The sequence below is a fragment of the Strigops habroptila genome, chromosome 7, assembly GCF_004027225.2.
Source record: "Strigops habroptila isolate Jane chromosome 7, bStrHab1.2.pri, whole genome shotgun sequence".
Taxonomy (NCBI): domain Eukaryota; kingdom Metazoa; phylum Chordata; class Aves; order Psittaciformes; family Psittacidae; genus Strigops; species Strigops habroptila.
In genome coordinates this window covers 26,618,864-26,640,775 of record NC_044283.2, presented here as the reverse complement: position 1 = coordinate 26,640,775, position 21,912 = coordinate 26,618,864, and the positions used below count along the sequence as shown (strand labels likewise).

The window sequence follows — 21,912 nt, the reverse complement described above, 5'->3', positions numbered from 1 at the left end:
TAAGCAAAATAGCTCAGTAGCCTAATGAAAGGGTAAAGAAAGAAAATCCAAGTCTTGGTTCTTAACTTTATGCTATTTAAATGTACTGCAAAGTTTAGTGAAGAGAGCCTAAAACCTTGCCTAAATAAGTTGAAACTATCAAAAGATAGTTTCAGATCTTGATTTTGAAATTTGTTTGACTAATCATTGGACATCACTGTCTGTACTGTCTGGAAAGTCACTAGTTATAAGAGGAAAAACTGTTGTATTGGTATCCTGTGAGTTGGGTATCCAGACTGCTCTTTTTTTTTTTTTTATGCCACAAACCTTGCAAATTTGCCTTTAATCGCATGGTTAAGATAGACTTTTCATGCTCCCACTTCAGCAGTACTAACCTTCATCTATTTGAGATGTACTACAAATGTTCGCAATATTATATTTACAGCTCCCTGCAGTTAACTCTGAGCTCCTTTTGTATGAACATGCAGAAACCAGTTTGACAGATTGCAGGATGACTTTTCTTGCATGCATATCTTCTGGTGGAGAAGAAAGAGCATACCAGACAAAGCAATTTTATAGAAAGTAATGATAAATTAAGATAGGAAAACCAAAACTGAGCAAGGTCCGTCACGGCAAGCAGTTGTAATGCTGAGGTCTGTGTGACAGTGCTATGTATGCCTTTCGAATAGCAGAGAGGACTGGGAAAGCCCAGGTGTCCTTTTGTTGTCTCTGAACAGAGGTCAGTCAGGGGAATGCTGGGTGTGACTTCTTGCCTGGAGGCTGTGCTGGGGTCTGGTATCCTGAAAAGGCTTGGGCCTTTTTCTTCCATATATGTTGAAAGATCCTTGCAGACTGTGGTTTCCCAAAGCAAAAGATTTGAGGCAGTTAAAGGTATTTAAATCTGTAACTACACAGAGAAATGCCTAATTGATTTTCAAAAGCATCTAGTGAGAGCGAAACACTTCTATAAAACTGTTTGCCCTTTTAGGCACATGATTTCATTGAGAAATCTGTTGTAAAATCACCACTGCTTTCCTGCTGTGGGATCAGTCCACAGCGACCCCGATTCCATGTTTTGATTTAAAAGCCACAGACAGACTTAGACTGGTGTAACACGTTTTGCAGTAAGTCTGTGCATGTAAATAACAAATTATTTGTGTGTTCAAGTATTGCTTTCTGGAGGAAAGGTCACATCTTATTTTTGGGACTACTACGAAAAAGGCTTTGCTTCTCCCTGAAGCATCAAATATAAGAAGAAAGTGTTAACACCTTCTACATGTTAAGGCGGTGAAGAGTGGTATAATTGAGATTCTGAACACATCTCTATTGAGGCCAGCTTGTTCTTTTAGTTAACTTGTATGTAAGTGAATCAAGGGAAACGTTTTCTATTACTTCAGACACAGTATTGGAAAAATACCTAGTAACTCAGGCGATGAGACCAGAAAGGCCATGAAGGTCATCTAGTTTGATCTGCAACATGTCAGAAGCAAACAACTGAAAGTATTATTCCTTTTCCTTGTGTTTTCTGAAAGTTTAAAATCATTGATAAATAATACACCTTTTTTTTCTGAATGTGTCCTTTTGTACATTTTAATCTTTCAAGAACCAAAGGACTTTTTTATATTAATAAAATTTGTATGCTGATTTGTACCTGTTTGTCTATTGTATTTGTTTCGTGTGTGCATTCTTTAACAGATTTATGAAATTACACAAACTTTCTCAGTGTTATTGTTTATTGAGTGTAATTGGATCATTTATACACTTCCCTCTTCTGGTCTATTTTTTTTCTTTCTTTCTTTCTCAAACAGGCATTACAACAGTGCTAACCATGACAACATTGAGTACAATTGCAAGGAAGTCACTCCCAAAGGTTTCATATGTGACAGCAATGGACCTTTTTGTTTCAGTTTGCTTCATTTTTGTGTTTGCTGCCTTGATGGAATATGGCACATTGCATTATTTTACCAGTAACAGAAAAGGAGACAAAGGAAAAGAAAAGAAGACAAAACCTAAGCCATCAGTAAGTTTAAACAGACAAGAAGAAAAAAAAAAAAAAAAATTACAGAATGCTCTTTATTGTAGCATTAATTTTGAGGGACTGTTCTTAAGTAAAAGGGCTAATGTTCAAACATAATTAACACTAATATTTATTTTGTAATTTTTTTTACAGTTGGGAGGTTGTACTAATTTTGTGTAAATACTACCAACGAACAAAGGTTTTGGATCATTCTGCTCATAAGCCTAAGCTAGAGAGTGGTTTGCTATAATATTCTGTGCTTCCATGCCCAAGCCCCTATTAAGCTGCCCATGAGGTGTGTGCGTACGGAGACAGTTCTGTCAGGCACAGTGCTGCTGAGAACAGCACCTGAGAGAGAACCATAGATAAGACTGTAGCAGTAGAGATAATGTAAATGGACTGGAGGTATGAGAATTTGTTTGGATCCGCATCATGTAACTTGGTTCTTACCTAGCTAGCTTTTCAACATAAAAAGTGCTTATTACTGGTCAGTATTCTGACACCCTTCCACTTCAGAAATCTACCTTAACTCTTTTTTTTTTTTTTTTCCTTTCTTTTTCACTTCCATATTTCTTTCTGGCAAAATGAGCCTTCTGCTTTTACAGGTTGATGTTTGAATCCCTACATATCCCAGGAACAAGTATTATTACAAGTGTAATATATACAAGTATTTTAAGAAGCTTTCTGTTCATGTGATAAGAACACTGGAACTTCCAAAGAATCTATTGTTGGAAGCCAGTACAAATATTTAAAACTAATCTTTAAAATAATAAAATGTTGAGGTAAAAGTGTTAAATAGTTTATTCATTCAAACACTAGTCTTAATATCTGAGGCTTGATTGTAGTCATCTTTTGGAGAGAATAAGAGGAAGGACAATATTATAAAGCCCCCTTTCAGATCATTTCGTCAAAGGAAGCTGGAGCATAGCTGAATCATAATATCAGTTGTCTTTTCTGAGTGAAGGCTGTGTAAGATGAAAGAGAAATTGAAATGAAATTAGAGAGCCCAGATAGATACACAAATGCAGAAATCCTGTTGCAACCCATATCCCTTCTGCAACTAGCGTCAAAAAGCACAGGCGCACCAATTTTGAGCAGCACTGCTGGAGGAGACTATCTTATGGGGGCACTGCAGGGCTGCTATGGCTTAATATCAGGGAAATGAGAAACTTTGTGTTTCATATGGTGAGCTGGTCTGAGTGGATCAGCTGTGTCTTTACAGCAAGACTAGTGGTGAAGGGTTAATACTGCCCTGTGCTGCCTTGGTCAGACATCACTGTGATCCCCAGGGAATCCAGCACAGCTACAAAAACTGGAAAATGGAAACCTCAAACTTCCCTGTTTTTTAGTGGTAGAAGCAAATGTGGGCACAATGGAAGGCATAGAAAACTTAGGCTTTGGCAAGAGCCACAGTTGAGCAATGAAGGTAAAAGATAACAGAGGCTGTAGAATTTGGGGGACTTCCAATGTTAGCACAGCAGTTTCAATTTTAGGTTGATGTAGCAATGAGGTCTCAACAACACTTAGGGAACAGGAAGCCGGAAAAGGCCTGCTCTCAGCGTGCACAACAAGGAGAAAAGGAAGAGAGGAGAAAATACTACTTATTCAAACCAAGGAGCTATTAAAGATCACCTGCTGGCAGATCAAAAGCCATTGAAGTGGTTTGCAAGCATACTCTACTGAATGGGGTAACAAGACTTTCCAGAATCTGTTCGCACATCAGCCATTTATGCAATAATCTACCAAATGCTTTGAGATCTTCAGTGCATATCACAATTTAAAATGTATGAAAATAGGGAGATAGAAATTATGGCATCTGTTGAATAAGATTAAAATCAGAAGTATAATACTCCAAACACTGTTTGGTTGTGGTTTACTGTCTTCTTAAAGCATGCTTGTTGTTTCTAAGTAGTTGAAAACCAACTATATTTTCACATAGAATTCTTTAAACATGTTTCACCATGTTATAAGACCATACTAGGTAAGAGATTACTCTAAAAAACTAGGTAAGAGATTACTCTATAAATGGGGGAATTAAATTTAATATCCTTAGATGCAAGGATTCTCATTTTATAAAGAGGGATTTTTTTCGGTGATGTTTCATAAAAAGCTATAAAATTTCTTGTTCGAACTAGAACAATTAAAGAAGCCATCTGATTGATTAATGGGAAGTCATACAACTACAAATCTTTTTTTTTTTTTTTCTCCCTTCCCCTTCCCCCCTCCCCATCTTTGTCAAAGACTTCTATTCATTCTTTCTCTCTTGTAGTTATGGATATGTAACTCAAAAACCCAATTTAATTAAAATAGTCAGTTTAATTCCGTCTGAAAAGTTCTCATTTACAGGTGTTTTTTCCCTTGGAAAACTTGCCTTACATTGTTTGTCTATTGCTATTGCAAAATGCAATAAAGGCTTATTATTCCATGATCCTATGGCAATAAGATTGAATAAATGATCTTGTGAAAAAATGGTGAGATTTTACAAATGGCTACAGGAGTTTTATCTTACAAAATATGTGCTGGCATAATTCAAGAAAGGTGGTAGGAATTGGCGTATGTAAATCCACACTAGTAAGGATAATGAGTTTGGGCAGGAAAGATTAAACTTAATTAGTTGCGGATTTTCTTCTGATCATCATTTCACTTGAAGTGAATACATCACCTGTGCTATGATCTTAACAGATGATGACTTTCTTTTGTACATCTATTAGTGTTAACGCAGAATAATTTGGTTTTGGTCCTATCAGAATGTATTATAAATACTTCTCACTCTGGAATTTTATCTACAATATTAGTAGGCACGTACATGAACAATCAGCATGTACTACTGTATCTACATCTTTGTTGCTTTTCTTTTTTTAAGTCTCTGCAAATTGATACAAGGTCATTTTCTTGTGAGGTGTTGGTGTTTTTTCCCCTTTCTCCTCGTATTATCCCTTTCTTACACACATTTTATGTATTCCCTGGAGGTAGTTAGGCCTATAAGATGGCACTGTCTTTCTGCCTCTCTCAGGCCACCTCTTCAAACCTGTAATTCAGTAGCCAGCTTAGGTCTGTGCTGGTGATATGAGGAGTTAAAAGCAGTACTGTTATTTTTCCTCCTTTTATGGTGTTTCTGAGTTGGGGATTCCTGTTTTACCTCATTAGTAGAAATGAATCATGCCACAAATCTTATATTAGCAGAACCAACAGTCAGAAAATTATTGTAAAGCCAGAATAGGCTTTGCAATAATAAGCATCTTTTTCCCTACATATCTTCAACAAAATAATGATTTTTGTAAAAGTTAAGAAAAAAACTATTTGAACTTACTTTTCATGTTTTGTAAAAATAAGCCCTGTTTGTAATACCTCAAATTAGGATAGAAACATGTAACTGCTGTTATTGTTGTCGGTATTTTAGCGTAACTGAAAAGAATAATGAGGTTCTTTAGCATGATAATTAGCTCCCTAGGTCATCATGTCTAAAAAGTATTGAAACAGCAGTCTTTGTGAGACTTCCTCTGGTAAAGACACTTATTAAATAAAGCTATTAAAAAATGCTGTGCATACTGCACTGCTTTAAGACATCACCCATTGGGACGCAGGGTGAAATGTCCCTTCAGCAACAGAATGCCTCCTTAACAATGTATAGAGATCTGTGTGCTGGCCAGAGTAATTCCATGGAAGTGAAACAACAGGACTCTAAAATATAACAAGAATTGAAATTATGTGGCTTCCTGCTTTTCATATTTTTTCATATTTTTTCACTGCCTGTCATGTATAACTGTTTAAGATTCTTCTCTACACTTAAATATCCAGCTAGTTCTTCTGACTGCATCCTTTCCTGCTGCATTTATTCCTAACATGACAAAATATGGAGATGGTAGAAAAGAGAGAAGACAATGTAAGAGTAGTGTTGATGTAAATCCTATTTCCATCTGAAGATTTTGGAAGAGATGCCAAAGGTGGGGGGAGTTGAAAGAAAGGGGTTTATGGAGTAGTTTAAAAAGGCTATAAGATTTAGAAAGAGAAAGAGGACAGCTAGAGAAATAGAATGTATTTTGAAATATTCAGGAAAACAAGCATGAAGAGTGAAGAACTGCATGGAAACAAAATAAGAAAAGGGAAAAGATGGGCTGTGATTGTGCAAGTAAAAGGATGGTGAGAAGGTAAAAGTCGCAAAGAAGGGAATAGCAAACAATGTATGCAGTAGGCCGTAAGGCACCCGTATTTTTCCTATGAAAATTCTTTATGAACCTTAACATCTATTACACTGAGTTTTTACCAGATTGCAAGAAGAGTTATGTTTACAGAAAGTAAAAGTAAGATTTAAGGTGTAAATTTATCAGCTTAGTGACTTGAATGGTGTTCTCCTAAGGATTCTTATGTCTTAGTTTCTAAAGGTAGGGCATATTGCTTAGGGATTTAACATCAGAGGTTTTTATGATGTGGCCTGGCCTTGTGTGTCTCATTTTCTTAAACTTCACCAGTAATGCTGTACTAATCTTATTAGCTGCTTTTTGGTGAAAATGTATCTTCCAGAAATGCCTTCACTCTTGTTCTAGACTCCAAATGATGGGGAAACCATCATTCCTTTGGTAGTGATGCTTATAACCTGCTTGTGGACTTGCTTATGACCCAGTTGTCAAGCTGTGGCTGACTTCACAGTGTTTGTTTGTGTTGTGTAGATGGGATCAGCTAACCCCGTCTGTGTAACTAATTATCCACTATTCCCAAATCTCAGCACAACCCAGTTTTCACTGTGGCAGGTGAAAAATATTTCATGATCATTTGCCTGCATGAGCTAATTATATACAGCAGTTACTAATTCACAAAGCTCCCCAAACTGTTTAATATCAGAATTTCTGTATAATGTGCTGAAGGTGCTTATATTGGTCTTTGCTAATGGAAAACCTATGGAGGCTAAAAAATGAGGGGAAATAAAAAAAGAAATAAACCAACCACCTGCAAAATCATATTTTTCTTTTTTGTTTTTCTTAAGAAACCACCTGCAATTGCTGTTCGACCTGGATCAACACTAATTCCAATTAATAACATTAATCATCTCCCTGAACGTGATGATGATTATGGATATGAGTGCCTAGAAGGGAAAGACTGTGCTAGCTTCTTTTGTTGTTTTGAAGACTGCCGCACAGGATCTTGGAGAGAAGGAAGAATACACATCCGCATTGCAAAAATTGATTCCTATTCTCGAATCTTCTTTCCAACTGCCTTTGCATTGTTCAATCTCGTTTACTGGATTGGCTATCTTTATCTATAAGTTTCAGAGGTTTGACAAACTCAGAAAAAAATTGTGAATTAAACAGTCATTAACATTTTTCAGTGAGCAGCCAGAGATTAGAGCTGGTTCAAAACAACTCACATTGTTTGGATACTTAAAAAAAATTAGAAACAATGAGAGGAAATACGGTGATGTAGTCTCTTTCTTGTACTCAGCTATAGAACTGACGTTGGTATTTTGAAGAGAAAATATAAATATCCCTGAGATGTAACTTGCCTGAACACATACATATTTTGTCCAGCTCTAACAAAATGCAGAGTCAAGAGGCTATGTTATTTAACTGGACAGTTCTACGTAAGCTTTCAATTTTAATTCTAAATGATAATGCAGATGAATTTTGTAGCATCTCTTTACAAAGAAAGCCTTAACAAAATGGGATTAATTATTCTCATCCATTTCATCCATAAGGTGATGATTTTATTAGTCCTTGATTTAAAAAGTTGAAATGGAACATTTCTATTTTTTCAACCAGCCATTTGTTCTCTGCAGTATGTTAAAAAGAGTGATTAAGTCATAATTAATCATAGTCAGATTTATACAGAACACAGAGATTAGAGCAGTGAGAAATGGATATATCACTAAAACCCCAAGGGTAATTCTGAGCTTGTCTTATCCTGACTTTTGGCTTTCAACCTTAGATTACATTTATGTCTGTGTTCCATCTGCCGTTACTTCTCTGTTGTGGTTACCCCAAAGTTTTCCAAGAGGGCTACAACTTTCAAAAATTCCTACCTAGCTGCCATTTTTTCCTCATTTCATGGAAACCAGGATGATGCTGACTGAGATTCTGGCCGTTAAGCATAATGCTGTTCACATCTTCCCCGTTCCCTTCTTTGTCTGATTCATACTCAGGGCCAGAGAAAAAGTCATAACTCTACATGTGGTAGAAATCGTACCATCAGAGTTTGGAAAACCTGTATCACTGCTGTAGTCTCACAACAGTATTCAAAGCCACTATGTTAAATCTCTAGCCCTAGGAGTGTAGTGTGTGACTTACTTCACTTTGCATACAGTATGAATTTGTGGATTCTGCTTGTTACTGAATACGCTACTCACTGAGCCAAAGCCAAACGGTATGAATTTACTGAATCTGTGTTATGGATTGCCATGTAATTATCTCCTTGATAATTGTTTCTAGTGGAAAAGCCCTGTTGGGGTTGGGGGCAGTTAAATAATCCTTATGCATTGCTGACCCTTCTCTAAGATGGGACTTATTGCCCGCCCTAAAATTGTAGGACCAGTTCTCCAGCATTTCTGTGGTCAGAGCTTCTGTTCATTTCGGTAGCAGTTCTTCAGTAGTATCCTTTCTGGACTGACTTCTCTGTGTTGACTATTGCTGGCTGGCAGCATTTAGTATCTGATTTCTATTTTTAAATACATTGTCTTTATCTTGGAAAAGTGCAGTCTTTCCTCCATTCTCAAAAATAAATTGGTCTCAAGTGAGCTTGCAAGAATCATTGTAAAATTAAGATATGCATTAAGTAAGAGTCAGAATTACACAGAAGACCTTACAGATCTTTAAAGAGGATTAATGGGATTAGCATTTGGCTGTAGGTAAGGATGTTCAGTACTGGAAATAAAGACATGATTAATGGCTAATAATAGAAAATGATACGTGAAGGACCCCCTCAATATTTCCTTTGGATGTCCTCCCTCTGAATTTCTCAGAAAAGATTAATGTATATTTTTATTCAAGTTGGTACCAAACATAGTAAGATATTATATGCAATACACATTTCAGATGAAATGTTACTGCAGTGTTCAGTCCCAAAGTTTAATAGCGAATGCAAGACTATGTGCTGTGATTCTGGAAGAAAGCGTGGCAGAGAAGATCCCATTTTAACACAAACTTTATTTCAGTATTTAGCTGGTGAGATATGAAAGTGGTTGAGAATCTGAAATGCTGCTGTCAAGGTTTGCTGACATTATTTGTTGCATGACCTTTCTGAGCACTAACTTCTTCTGACTGTTAGACTGAGCACAGAAGTGCAGCATCATTAACAACACTGATTTACTGTAATTTATTGTTTCTTTAGAGCCTCATTTTCAGAAAATGTTCAGTACAAAGGAAATATATCAGTTTTAATTCCACAGTGCAGTTTGATGCTTTTTGACTGCACAGTAAACACATTTCTCTGTGGGAGCGATGAAGGTAGCTTCAGCAGCAGTATGTTGGATGTGTAGTTGAAAAACAGTCTACTCACTGTACAATACAAGGCACAGATATCGTGAGCTCCTGAGTTTCATTAATTCACCTTTAAACAAAAGGAACTTCAAAGAACTTGGCACCACACAAGAGGAAATACAAATTTCATAGCCTGCTCTCCTCTGGCAGATCTAGTTAGCTTTTTCTATTCATGTGGTTGTCAGTTGCCAATCAGCCTCCAGTGACTGAACTGGAGAACTGAAACCATCCAGAATTGGCAAGGGATGGATAAAAAGTCTTTCATCTCTCATTACTATGAAACAATGTAATGGAGTATTAAACCTATTGAATGTTACGGCTGTTTGGCTTATGGACACACTCGCTTCTGTCTGTTGACAAACTTTTCTGTGTACTTCATTTGTTTCTGATGAAATAATTTTAGTTTCCCATAGTACTGTGAGTGCAAATAGAAATGGGAATACAGTGAACTGTAACATGGCATGTAATAAATGTGTTATTTTAGTCCTCTGTGTTTTCTTTCTAATCTGCATGTGAACACTTCAAGAAATCCAAGTGATACTCAAAATAAATGACGAGAAACAGAGACTATAATTATTTGGACTAAGATATTGCAGTCTTTTTTCAAACTTACCTGGATAAAAGTTCATTTACTGATAGCTGGGATCACAGTAGCTGGAGTCATATTATTCTGACCATTACTGATTAAGCACATGCTTAAACCGATTCCTAATCAGTATTGTAATTAGACCAAAATTCAGAAAAGCATGTGCTTATGTACTGTCACAAAGAGTGATGCTACCCTGAATTGATACCATAAACACATATTTAATTTGAACTAATTTCAATAATGAGTGTTCAATAGCTCAAATGATTGAACACTAAGGATGATAGCAGGAGCCTCTTCAGTAACTTTTCTCAGAGGGACATAAGACAAGAAATTGCCATACAGGCAGAGAGGTGGAAAAGTCTGGGGAATCTGTTTTCTAGTGCACTTATATAGGCATCTCCTGAAGTTTATTTTTCCAAAAAGAGACTTTTCCTTGATATTTCTATATTAGTGTTCACCACTTGTCTGGTTTAGTAATGAGTACAAGCTCAGTGTGTTATTTTTTTGGTAAGGTTTTGTCTGTGATTGTACCTCACTGATCTTCAGTGCATGTCTTCTGTGTCTGAATGAATCTGTTTTATGGAGTGGCAGTGCAACCAAAGCATGAGCTCTGGGTAATGTATTTTATATTCACATGTAGATGTGCTTCAAAGGCTTTAACCTTATCTGGTTTTCTGACATTCAGAGACATAGGATTGTGTAAGACTTTGAAGGAGAATCACCTCCAATATGTTTTTTATAATTTTCTGTTGCTTATTTGCTATGGTAATAAAAGATTTGTTTAAAATTGGTGTATGAACTATGCTTTGTAATTTGTGAACACCTTTGACCTTTCAGTTGAAAGCCAGCAGGAGGAGTCTGGATTTAAATATCTGTCTGCCTGAAGTAGGGTATGCTGTGTTTACGTGCATCAGTTGTCATTTCAGTTTACTGTGTCCAAATACCTGAGAATTAGCGCAAATACACCTATTTTATTTTTAAATCATAGTCAGTATAATTATTTTTAATTTATTGTAGTTTCTCTCAATTATGCATTAAATGAGATCTTTAATGTTTGTGAAATAATGTATTTTTTAGTCATTGTAACAGGTACAGAAAATAGGAACTAACGTAGAGTTCCTCAGCTAAAGAATAAAAGGCCAAGAATTAGAATTAGAATTAGAACTAGAAAGAATTGCTGTGCTTCTGCTTAGTGAATGTCCACATGCCCTGATGAATGCGTATTTGGTATTAATTAGTACGATAGACAATGGGAAAGACCTAGTACCCTGGTGTCTACATTGCTTTTAGTCTCCTTGAGGGCTAAACAGTTTGGGAATGGAAACCTGACCCAGACTGCATTCAATCATTAAGTTCCTCTTTCCTCCTGGAGTGTGAAAGGTGGATCACACCAGGCATGAACTAGCATAGCTGGTGTACTCCAGGGAAGTTGATAGTAGTTTCTGGTTAAAAGGAAGGGTGATTTTTCCCTGCAAGACTGTAATTTGAATCAGGGTACCTGCTTCCCTTGAGAAGATGGATGTGTGTTGTGACTTCCAGAATGATGGAAAATCATCCCTGCACTTAATGTTTATTTATGCGCAGAAGCAGTTTCATTGAGTTGACTGTCCTGTTATGAGACACTGAGACATTCCCCATGTGGTATAGGGGGAGAGTTTTGGTTACACTCCTGGACAAAGTGTCTAAATCTTGTCACAAGGCTCAGTATTGTGGGTTCTGTGTTGTCTTTTGGATTTGTTATGATGCTAGTGAAAAGGCAGTAAATACGAATGTTTCGGTTTTAGTTACTAGTAAATCTCACTGGGGAAGCCAGAGTGTTAATGAAGGCTTTAGAGGAAATCTCAGACAGCTCGTGGAGATAGGAGATCAGCTAACACTGTAAAAGACTGAAAGATCTAGCCCTTTTTTCCACAGGTGGCTCTTGTTGCCCCTTAGCAATACCTTGTTTATAAAAAAAATAATTTAAAAGTCTCGTGGTATTTTAAGGAAAAAATAAATCTGTAAAATCCCTGGACAATCTCATTCCACTTCCCAGTGACAAATCTTGCTTTGCCTGCAAGTTTTGCTTATGGTAGATCGATGTTACTTCAGCTGTATGAGGAGAGCCACAGGGGATGTAAGTCAGAAGACGTGTAAACTGTTCTACCATGTTCTTCCTCTCACTTGCTTTTCTTAGTCAAGAAGATTGTTTCAGAAAAGTAGGTATATGGCATGTGTAAATTAGGACAATTTTGCTACAGATAGCAGGACCTGAATCCCACTAGATGACAGGATTAAAGACACATGAATCTGCTTGTAGTAATAAAGCTTCTTCTTTTGTAATTCTTTTCCATACATCTCTGCATGTCTACTTGAGACTCATTTATCAGGTTGGAAGCAATGTTTTTGTGTATTTCTGGCTTCACAGAGTGATCTTGTCAACAGGGTTTGAACTTTGCTGAATTCAAAAGAAAAGGTTTCCTCCTGCAGCTTCCCTCTCCAGGTATTGCAGGTAGGAGATGTCTTGCTGCCAAGCATTGGAAAAATGATTTTCAGTTGGTCCCACTGAGGAGGCAGACTGGCTCTATAGAGCAACATTAAGATCGCTTTGTCATTTACGCTTGAAAAGGTTGAGGACTGTTAACAACAATAACCAGTACTGCCCCGCAGATGGTATATTTATTTTGCCAATTCAATATTTAAAAAAAAAAACCCTAAACCCAGCCACTGTGGGTGGGAAGTGAGGATGAGTTATCAGTTCGCTGCAGATGTCTATTTCCCCTTGAATTGTTTTTATTCCTTAGGAAGATGGTCAATAGGAATTTTTTGGCTTGTGGAATCTGCAGAAAAGAGTTCATGGTTTTTTTAAACAGGTAAAGTTATGTTTGCCCCTCTGCCCACTGATGGCATAGGAGCAGGAACAATGAAGGTGCTTGCACTATGGCTCAAATTTTCCAAGACAGGTAAATGTGGATATTTGCATATTCATAGGCCCAGTGTAAATATACAATTTGTGTTCAAGCTTTATTTACTGAAAAAAATCTTAATGGCTTGTGTGATTTCACAGTACCTTTTTTATTTCCCACCATTGTCTGCTGTGGATGCTTCGACTTTATATGTGAATGTGAAGAGTTGTGTTATGATACTTACAGTTTAAATTGCTATAGAATATAAATACTTCCTTAAATGAAACTGAAGGATCACAATCTGGATCTCATGGTGATTACTATCTTGAAAGATCTGATAGTTGTTCTTAATTGCTTTTTCCAATTAAGTAAATGATATTGCTATAATTCATATTCCCCTTCACTGAAGTTTTATAAACAATTGCAATGTATGGTCTAAAAACTAAATTTCCAGAAATATCCTTCACTTGTTGATTTATTATGTATCTCGGTATATATTATTTTGAGGTTCCATTATTCAAATACAGTCTTCATGCAAGTCTCAGCATTTACACTTCACATAGTTTCAGTGATTCACAGTTTGCCCTTTTCTAATGCATCCTGGTTTTTTAAAGCTGTTTTTAAAAATGCTGATATTTTTAACTACCTAAGTGAACATTCATACCATGCATTTAATTTGATAGTGTTTTGGCTCCAGTGGACAATGTTATAATATTATGTTCCTTCTAAAATTATTTATTAAAGCCCTCATGAATAACTTACTGAAAAAAATATGGAACATTAAGATAAGTTTTGTAACTCTCGGGGTTGTATTTAAAATACATTATATTAATGCAAATTTATTTTTCTACTTCAGTTTTTCTTACCTAAGCCTCCTCAGTTAGGCTAATATTATAAGTGTGCCAATATTTACAGTTCTACTCAGTTATTTGGAACTTTTCCAATAGCCTTGGTATGCACTCGTCCATTATTATATTCAATTACCTAGAAACAGCCAGGTATCCTCATAAGCTTTTAATGTGATTAAGCCATGATTTTTTCAGCCTGTCTTAAAATACCATGGTCTTTTGTGTGCAATGCCAAAACTAAAGCATTTGCAAGTATTAAATTGATTGTTATTTGCTTCTCCATTTTGACAAACTCTCTCTGCTGGGTTAGAGTGAAACATTGATATAATCATTTTAATATTTGACAACATTATTAGTGAGCATGGCTGAACCAGAAGACTTCGGAGATGGAAAACTGATAATGCTTTTGCTAAATCCTATACAGCTGAGACTTTGTGAGTGTGCAGAATTTATATTAGTAATGGCAAAGACATATGTATATACATATGTATGTAGACTGGAAAGTAACCTATGAAAATTTTTACATATACATCAAGTTCTGATTGTTGTTTTAACAAGCTTATTTCCCCCATAAAATTTATGTTCTGAATGTGACCAAAAAGGTCCAAAAAAGCCCCATTTAGACTTGCACAGTTAAAATGTAGAAGTGGTTCAGAAGCTTAGAATTTGATGGGTCTTGTGGATTAGTTTTCGGTTGAACTCCTTTTTACTGAAGAAGAAAGGGAGAACACAAATGTTCTGGTTGAAGATAGGCATTGATATCACTGAAAGTAAACATCACAATTCCTTCTTTGATGAAAAGTTGATTTATAGATAAAGGTAGAAGCAAATATCTTCAGTGCTGAGGAAGTCGCTGTGATTGCATTTGTAAAGTGGATGGATTCAGCTTGTTTTTTAAGACTTGTTTTTCATGTTGTGAATGTTTAGGCTTTTCTAAAAATCATCTCTTAAAGTACTCCAAAAGTGAGTAACTGGGCATCACTGATAGCATTTTAAATGAATGTAAAGTTTAGATTGCTACAGAATATTGCAGAAAGATCAAATATGGTTCAAGGCTAGAGTTTTGTAGCCTTTTGTTCTCTTTTACCTGTGGGATTTTTGTTTGTTTGTGGTTTTGTTGTTGTTGGTGGTTTTAATTTTTCTCGAGGTCTGGGGAGAAATGAAAGCAAATGGAGGGATTTCACCCTATGGTTGTTCTCTGGTTTTTTTTACAACAGTACACCTCATGCTGAATAGTACATCAACTGCTAAAAGCTGATTTTGTTTGAGGACTCATGAGACTTTGAGAGTGATGACCAGGGTAATACTAACAAGTTCAGAAAGGAGATGCTTGTGGCTCTTATTATCAGAAGGGCTTTGGCTGCTCAAGGCCTTGAAAACAGAATTTCTGACATAAGATTATGGGAGAAAGCTGGGTTGTAAGGACTTCTAGAAAAAATAAAATCTTGGAAACCTCTTGCCAGGAGAAGGCTGGCAGTAGCTTGAAAGATAGGTTTTATAGCTCATGATTATACTGTGAATGTTAATGTCTATTGTATTTTCATATAAATGTTGCACTAGTCCTTGTGCATTGAATGGAAATGTGCCTGCACCCTGGTGCATGGTTCATACAGATGTTTCTGAGATGTAGCCTGTAATCTTCTAAATGTAAAACTGAAAGCCATAGTCTTAAAAATAAATTTAAAACCCCACCATTGAATACCATGTGTTCTGTGCAAAATGAACAAATTAGATGTTTGTGCTCTGATGTCTCTTAAACTGAGTTTCAACACTGAACTTTGTCAAGCAGTTGTAATGCATTGTTTTTACTGTATCTGCTGTGAAGTTGATTGGTTACACTGTGAAATAATAAATAGTGCCTGGCTACTTACTTTCTTATGTTATTTATTTTCTACATGCCATACATTCTTTTCTCTGTAGGACCATGATGTTAATAGTAATTCAAGTGAAAATAGCTTCATACACTGCTCTGACCAAGACCAATGCCTTCACCTGCTTAAAATTTTTCCTTCCTCCCTCCTTTCCTCTCCTCTTTCCCTCTCTTTCCTTCCTGAAATAATAATAATGTAAATAGAACATCAGTCATCTCACACAAGTAAAGATCTGGAGCTAAAATTCCACTTCATCAATTATTTTGGTTAAGACCAGTTTTATACCTACTGGGAGATGTCCTGCTTGTTACTGCCAAGAGGAGTGATCCTCTCCCTCAAAAGCCCTTCACTTCTGCTGCTTCTGGTGCTTGGCTAATCCCTATCTCCTTCCCCTTATAGGATCCCCCATGGCCACAATGTCTTCTTTGTAATTTTAGAAAAGGTTGTAACTTTCTATTAGATGCGCCACAGAGCAAGGAGCAGGACTCAAATTGAAAGCAAATATCCAGGAAAAAATCACTCCTCATGATTTTCATCAAATATGTTTTGTTCTCTGGCCTTGTTAGCCCATTGGAGGATCTACCTGTAAGTATCAGCTTCTTGTAAGTGGTCAGTCCCAGAAAGTGTTTCTAATTCATTCTAAACAGGGTGTGTAAAGGTGATGAAAGGGGGATGCAGTAAACATAAAAACTTTGGGAAAAGAGTCAAAGATGCTTTAAGCATTGCAGACTTCTGGAGAATGCCACAGATTTCTTTAGCATCTTATACATCCTTTTCAGATTAAAGTCAAAGATCCCAGCAATACCTACATTCCCTTTAGCATCATATGTTTTTTTCCCTGATAACTACTTCTGGTATTATGTCTTGCCAGCTGTTACTTAAATTATTAAGCTTACTCAAGGTATAGTAGAATCTGTTTTTCTTTCAGATTGCTGATGTCCCCTCTGTTGTATGAATGGTACAATGAACTGTGGTTTTCATAACACAATACCTCTGAGATCATAAAGTTTTGAATGGCTTTTTAGCTCAAAAAAATCAAACCTCTAGCTTCCACAGTATTGAAGTAACTGATGAATGAGGGAATTAGGCAAAGCCTTTATGTACAGCCTTCAAAGTAAAATCTGTCATCTATATTTTTAAGGTAAACATTTTTCATTATTACTGTCAATAGGGTGAATTTGAGCAATACGTGCCTGCGAGGAGCTAAAATGAATTAATTTCTCATTGACAGGCCCAAGTATATTATTTTCTACAAAGCTGAGACTGCTAAGACTTGGGGTAGGTACAAGCCTTGCTGACTGAACCAGAATAAGGCAGTAAATTTGTAAAACTTCTGAACTACTTTATCCTAGTAATATCTAATATTAGTTTTTACTTTGTAATAATAATTATATAAACAAAATTCTTAAGAAATAAATATTTTTAGTAATATCCAATATTATTTGCTAGTAATATCTGCAGTAGAAATTGAAGAGCTCTTAAAATGTGGATTAGGAGCTCCAAGTGTCCAAATGAAACCTGTGAATTTTTAAAAATCCTAGTCAAAAGGAGGAAGCTGCTGCTTTCCAAAGTACTAGGTAAAGCTGTCTCTGCACTCCCTCTCATTCCCTAAGGTCCTGTGCTGTGGATTCTTGTGAGGGATTAACCCAGTTCACATGCCCTGAGACTGCCAAAAGAACTGCACTTGGTAAGGGTGACTTCTGTAGTGCTCTCATGTCTCTTTTGGGAAGGGAAGCATTGAGCATTGAAGTTATTCCAAACAGACCAGCAATCATCATACGGTAACAGCTTTCAGACCTAACTAATGTCAGGTGCATGTTGGTAACTGAAAAATTTCATAATTAGTTACCAGGTTAGCTGCTGCTCTTCTGTCTTCTTGTCTATTCCCTCCTGTGAGAAACGCCATCTCAGGTTTACCCACCGCTTCTTGTTTAGAGCTATTTGCTACCACCTTCTCATAACTTTCCTCGGAAAATCTGATCCCTGGTTTTTTTGCTTGCATTAAAACCACTGTGTCTTCCTAAACTTCCACTGCACTGCCCAACCTTTTACCTATTTCTGCACCTTCATTTTCTCATTTTCTGTTTAGTCCTGGGTTATTTCACACATTCACAGATGAGAACTGCAGAAGGTGAGAGATGATTGCTGTGAAAGTGATGCTGACATAAGAAATGAGACCTTTCTTCCTTGCGCAGCACCAACAGTCTGATGATGCAGTATATCAACCTTCTGCTTTCTGAAGAACTCCTCAGGGACTTCTGTCTGGTGTGAAGTCATCTGACAAGAAATAGTAAATAAGCAGCAGATCTTTCCTAGTGCTCTCTTAAGGATGTCAAAAGACAAAAAAGGACAAAATGTCCTTGAGAATGATTTTTGTTTGGGACGTTCTTACATGGTCCTGCTGGTGAGATCACTGAGCTCTTAGCAGCAGTGTCTTCAAAGCAGGTTGGGTTCTTGAATGCATTTTCCCTGTGGCATGTTAAGATGGATAACCTGTCAAAAGTTCAGATACTTTACTAAGCTCCCTACCAGCAATGAGTAAACAAATAGGGACACTGATACCTTGATAATGAACTTATTTCCCTGCTCCTGATTGTGATAATGATAGTTGTGTGCCTGGAACTTTCCTACTAATACAAATATTTTTGATGCAAATGTTAAAAGGTAAATAAAACAGTCATTAATGAAGATAGATCCTCAGAAGATCTTAGTGATCAGGGTTCACCTTAAGAATTAACCAGGAGCAGAGCTAACTGGCCAGCATCCTCTGAATATGAAAACTCTCTGGAAAGTGGTGTGAAACTAAGTACAGTGATATCTTTCTGATTTTATTAATGATAATACACAAAAGCAATTTTATCCTGCTTATATGTAGCTTGTTTTGGGTGTGTTGCTGATAACAAGGTATGCTATTTAAATACTGGTTTTATCTGTAGTTTGTCCTACAGGCAGTATTGGAAGACTCTAGGACCTCCATAGTTGCAATAAATTAAGTTGTTGTCAGAAGCATAACACAGCACTGCCTAAGGTCTGAACAAGTGAAAAAAAAAAAAAATCTGTCAGAGAATAAATAAAGTTAATAGCAAAGTTTAGTCTGTGTAGCAGGTTTGCTGATCTAATTTTATTCAAAAGTTGACAGGACCAGAGTCTCAGTGTAAGGCAGTATCTCTCCTCTGAAATCAATAGAATTACATAGATTTACAGCTGCAACTGCATGACCAACATTATTTTATAACTAAGAACTGTATGTTCTGACATGGATGGGAAGTATCACTAGTGTTTTGCATCAAAGAAGTATTGCTTTTGGAATTACAGCCTTCTTAGCACATAGTAATCTCCTAGTGAGATCACACCATCATTGTTCAGATTTTAAATGAGCTACAATGAACAACAGCAATATTCTCATCAGTAGCTGTGGCTTAATGTATGCTGTCCCTTGGATTGAGTATACATGTTCATGACCTAACAGTAGAGTCATCTCTACTGAGAATTGCGTTTAATTCCCTGTATTTGGAATTTTATAGCAATGTTCAGAAGGGCTTTGAAATATTATTTGTTAAACTATCTTTATCCATATACCATTTGTTAGGCTAGAGGTTTGTTGCTGCTTTCTGATAACACATACTGCTTTAAAATCCTAATCTAATAATTTAACTAAATGGGAAAATTTTGTTACAGACAACATTCAAATTTCCCAGCAGCAATGATGAAGAAAGATGTGCGTGCGTTATGATCACACTATTCCAAAAACACGTTAAGGGAAGTTTTGCATAAAAAACGACTTGTCCTCCAGACTACTGAGGATTAGTGGTCAATAACTGGGCAGCAGAGTCAGAAGCATGCAGACAACCATTAATGGCACACATGCTATCAACTAAAATGTTCTATGATACAGGCAGCAGTCATGAGCTTGCAAAAACTTGTGAAGATATGTGGAAATAAATAGCATTTGACTATGTGACTGCCTAGTATGTGATTCAATCAGTGGGAATCATAAATTCATCAGTGTATGATTGTCTTTAAGACCTATCAGCTTTCTGTGCAGTGTGCAGCCTTTATGTTCTGAGGCATTTTAGTCTGCTCCTCTCCAGGAGCAAAACTTTACATATTTCTGTTAGCACGGAGCCAGTACCATCGTATTACTGATTTAGGAAAGAGGACAGGAACCATTTTGCTAGACATTAGTCTCAGAATTTGATCAAAAGCATCATTGTAATTTCCACTGAGAGACTGTAGTTCATAGAATCATAGAATGGTTAGGGTCGGAAAGGATCTTAAGATCATCTACTTCCAACTCCCTTCTATAGGCAGGGACGACTCACCCTAGACCATGTCACCCTAGGCTCTGTCCAACCTGGACTTGAACACTGCCAGGGATGGAGCATTTACCACCTCTTTGGGTAACCTGTTCCAGGGCTTTACCACCTTCACAGTGAAGAACTTCTTCCTTATTGATTATTGATTATTACAACTTATTGACTTGTAATGATTTAACTGTCGTAGAGGGAACACACAACAGAAATATCCTTAGCTACCTCTTTTAGATTTTAAGACAGGTTTGCTAATGCTGAATGCATATTTGCCCTCTGCACTGGAGCCATGTTTATTCTGTTACAAACCTGGTTTAGGGAATGATATTTTATACTGCTGTGTAGAACTAGCATGGATTGTCTTTGTTCACTAAAACAGTTCCCTTTTCTAAACAAGTTTCAGTGCCAGTTAGGCAATTAAACAATTAGAAGCCATAAAATAATTAATGAGTTTAAAACAGATGCAAGTGAATGAAAATTGCCACTATTGTAGAATAACCTATATATTTTTTTTCTCCAATGCTTTACATTTTGACTTTGTAAATGTTTTTCTCACCTCTCAATAATCCCTTGCGTTCCTTATCCCAACAGGGTCTAGCTTCTGGTGATTGGGATCCATCTCTTGCGTTAAAGATTTTCATGGTTTTGTTCTTTCTTGTCTCCTCTGCCCCTCACCACCACCACTTCTCTCTCGGGGAAACTCAGCTACGTCAGCTGAACTAATACTCAAAACCCCATCAAACTATAAAGTAATGTTTGCATTTTGATCTATCAGCCAGGCAGATGAACAGCTCAATATTTCAGGCACCCAAATAAAGTTCAAAGATAGAGAAACAGGCAGGACTGGACCAAGAAATTATAAACTATCACTGATATCAAATTAAAATCCTGGAACACTTGTTTTGTAATAGACTAAAAAGGCAGCTACATCCTTTGATCCTTGCTTGGTAAAACATTATAATGAAGGACAAAAAGGTGAAGTTTAGAAGAAAATTTTTGAGGGGCGAGAAGAATGGATGTGGGTTCCTGAGGACTCTGGCATTATGAAGAGCGATTTGCCCTGCTCCACTGAGATTTGCTTTCCTAAGTTTCCAAGATTCCAAGGATCACAGGATCCTTGGAATGGATATGCTACTACTTTTTCTTACCCAGAGCAGGGTGTAGTTACTCAGATCCAGACTCAGTAGTGGGATCAGACAGGCAAGGCAGACTGTGACAGGACCCAATAAAACCCTGCTGGTTGTGCAGTGAATTCTGTGGACAGGAAGCTCAGGTGGACCACCAGCACACTTTGGGCAGCTCCCTAGGTGTCCAGCCTTGGCCTGGCAGTGTGCTGCAGGCACATTTACCCTGTATTGCACACACGGCCTTAGTGATCAGCTGCTCTAGTCAGCACGAGTCTCTCCAGAATCTCTGCTTAATGCAGCAGGGAAACAGGTAGCTTTAAAACCCAGCAGGCAGACTTTCCACCATCACTTCAGTTTCCTGTCTTCTGGGAGAAAGGTGGTGATGCCTTCTGCTCAGAAACTAATTGCTCACAGAAAGGAAGGACGCTACTATCTTCCCCCCACACCAGCCAACTATAAGCAGTCCATACTGGCATTTTTTCAGGGCTGGTTGGTGCAGTACTTCGAAATGAAACTAGAATTCAATACCTATATTCTTCTTGCTTGGTGAAAAGTACTAGATTAACTTCATTAACTTCTGGAAAATATCTCCTGACCACTGCTATCAGCTAAACCAAAATCCTGTATTTTACTGTTCTCCTGGGCAAGTTGTGTTTTTCCTTATGACTTTGCCTCAGTTTTGCCAGCGCTGCTATTTCTGTGTCTTTCTGTTTTATCTTGCCTGTCACCATTTCACTTTTAGACTGCTGCCCTTAAAGTACCAATCATTCAGGTTTGCAACTGTACTTTTAAAATGGATTATAGCAGAGAGGAAAATGAA

General features: G+C 37.0%; 1 protein-coding gene across 3 annotated transcripts in view; it reads left to right on the top strand.

Moving 5' to 3' along the window:
* Positions 1-15,654, top strand: part of GABRG1 (gamma-aminobutyric acid type A receptor subunit gamma1) — a 60,589-nt gene extending 44,935 nt beyond the window's left edge. For all 3 annotated transcript variants that reach the window (XM_030492087.1, XM_030492089.1, XM_030492088.1), the window contains 2 exons: positions 1,788-1,999; positions 6,978-15,654. In XM_030492087.1, coding sequence (XP_030347947.1) covers positions 1,788-1,999; positions 6,978-7,256 — 491 coding nt within the window. In that variant the 3' untranslated portion in view covers positions 7,257-15,654. The remainder of the gene's footprint in view (positions 1-1,787; positions 2,000-6,977) is intronic.
* Positions 15,655-21,912: the final 6,258 nt, after the last annotated feature.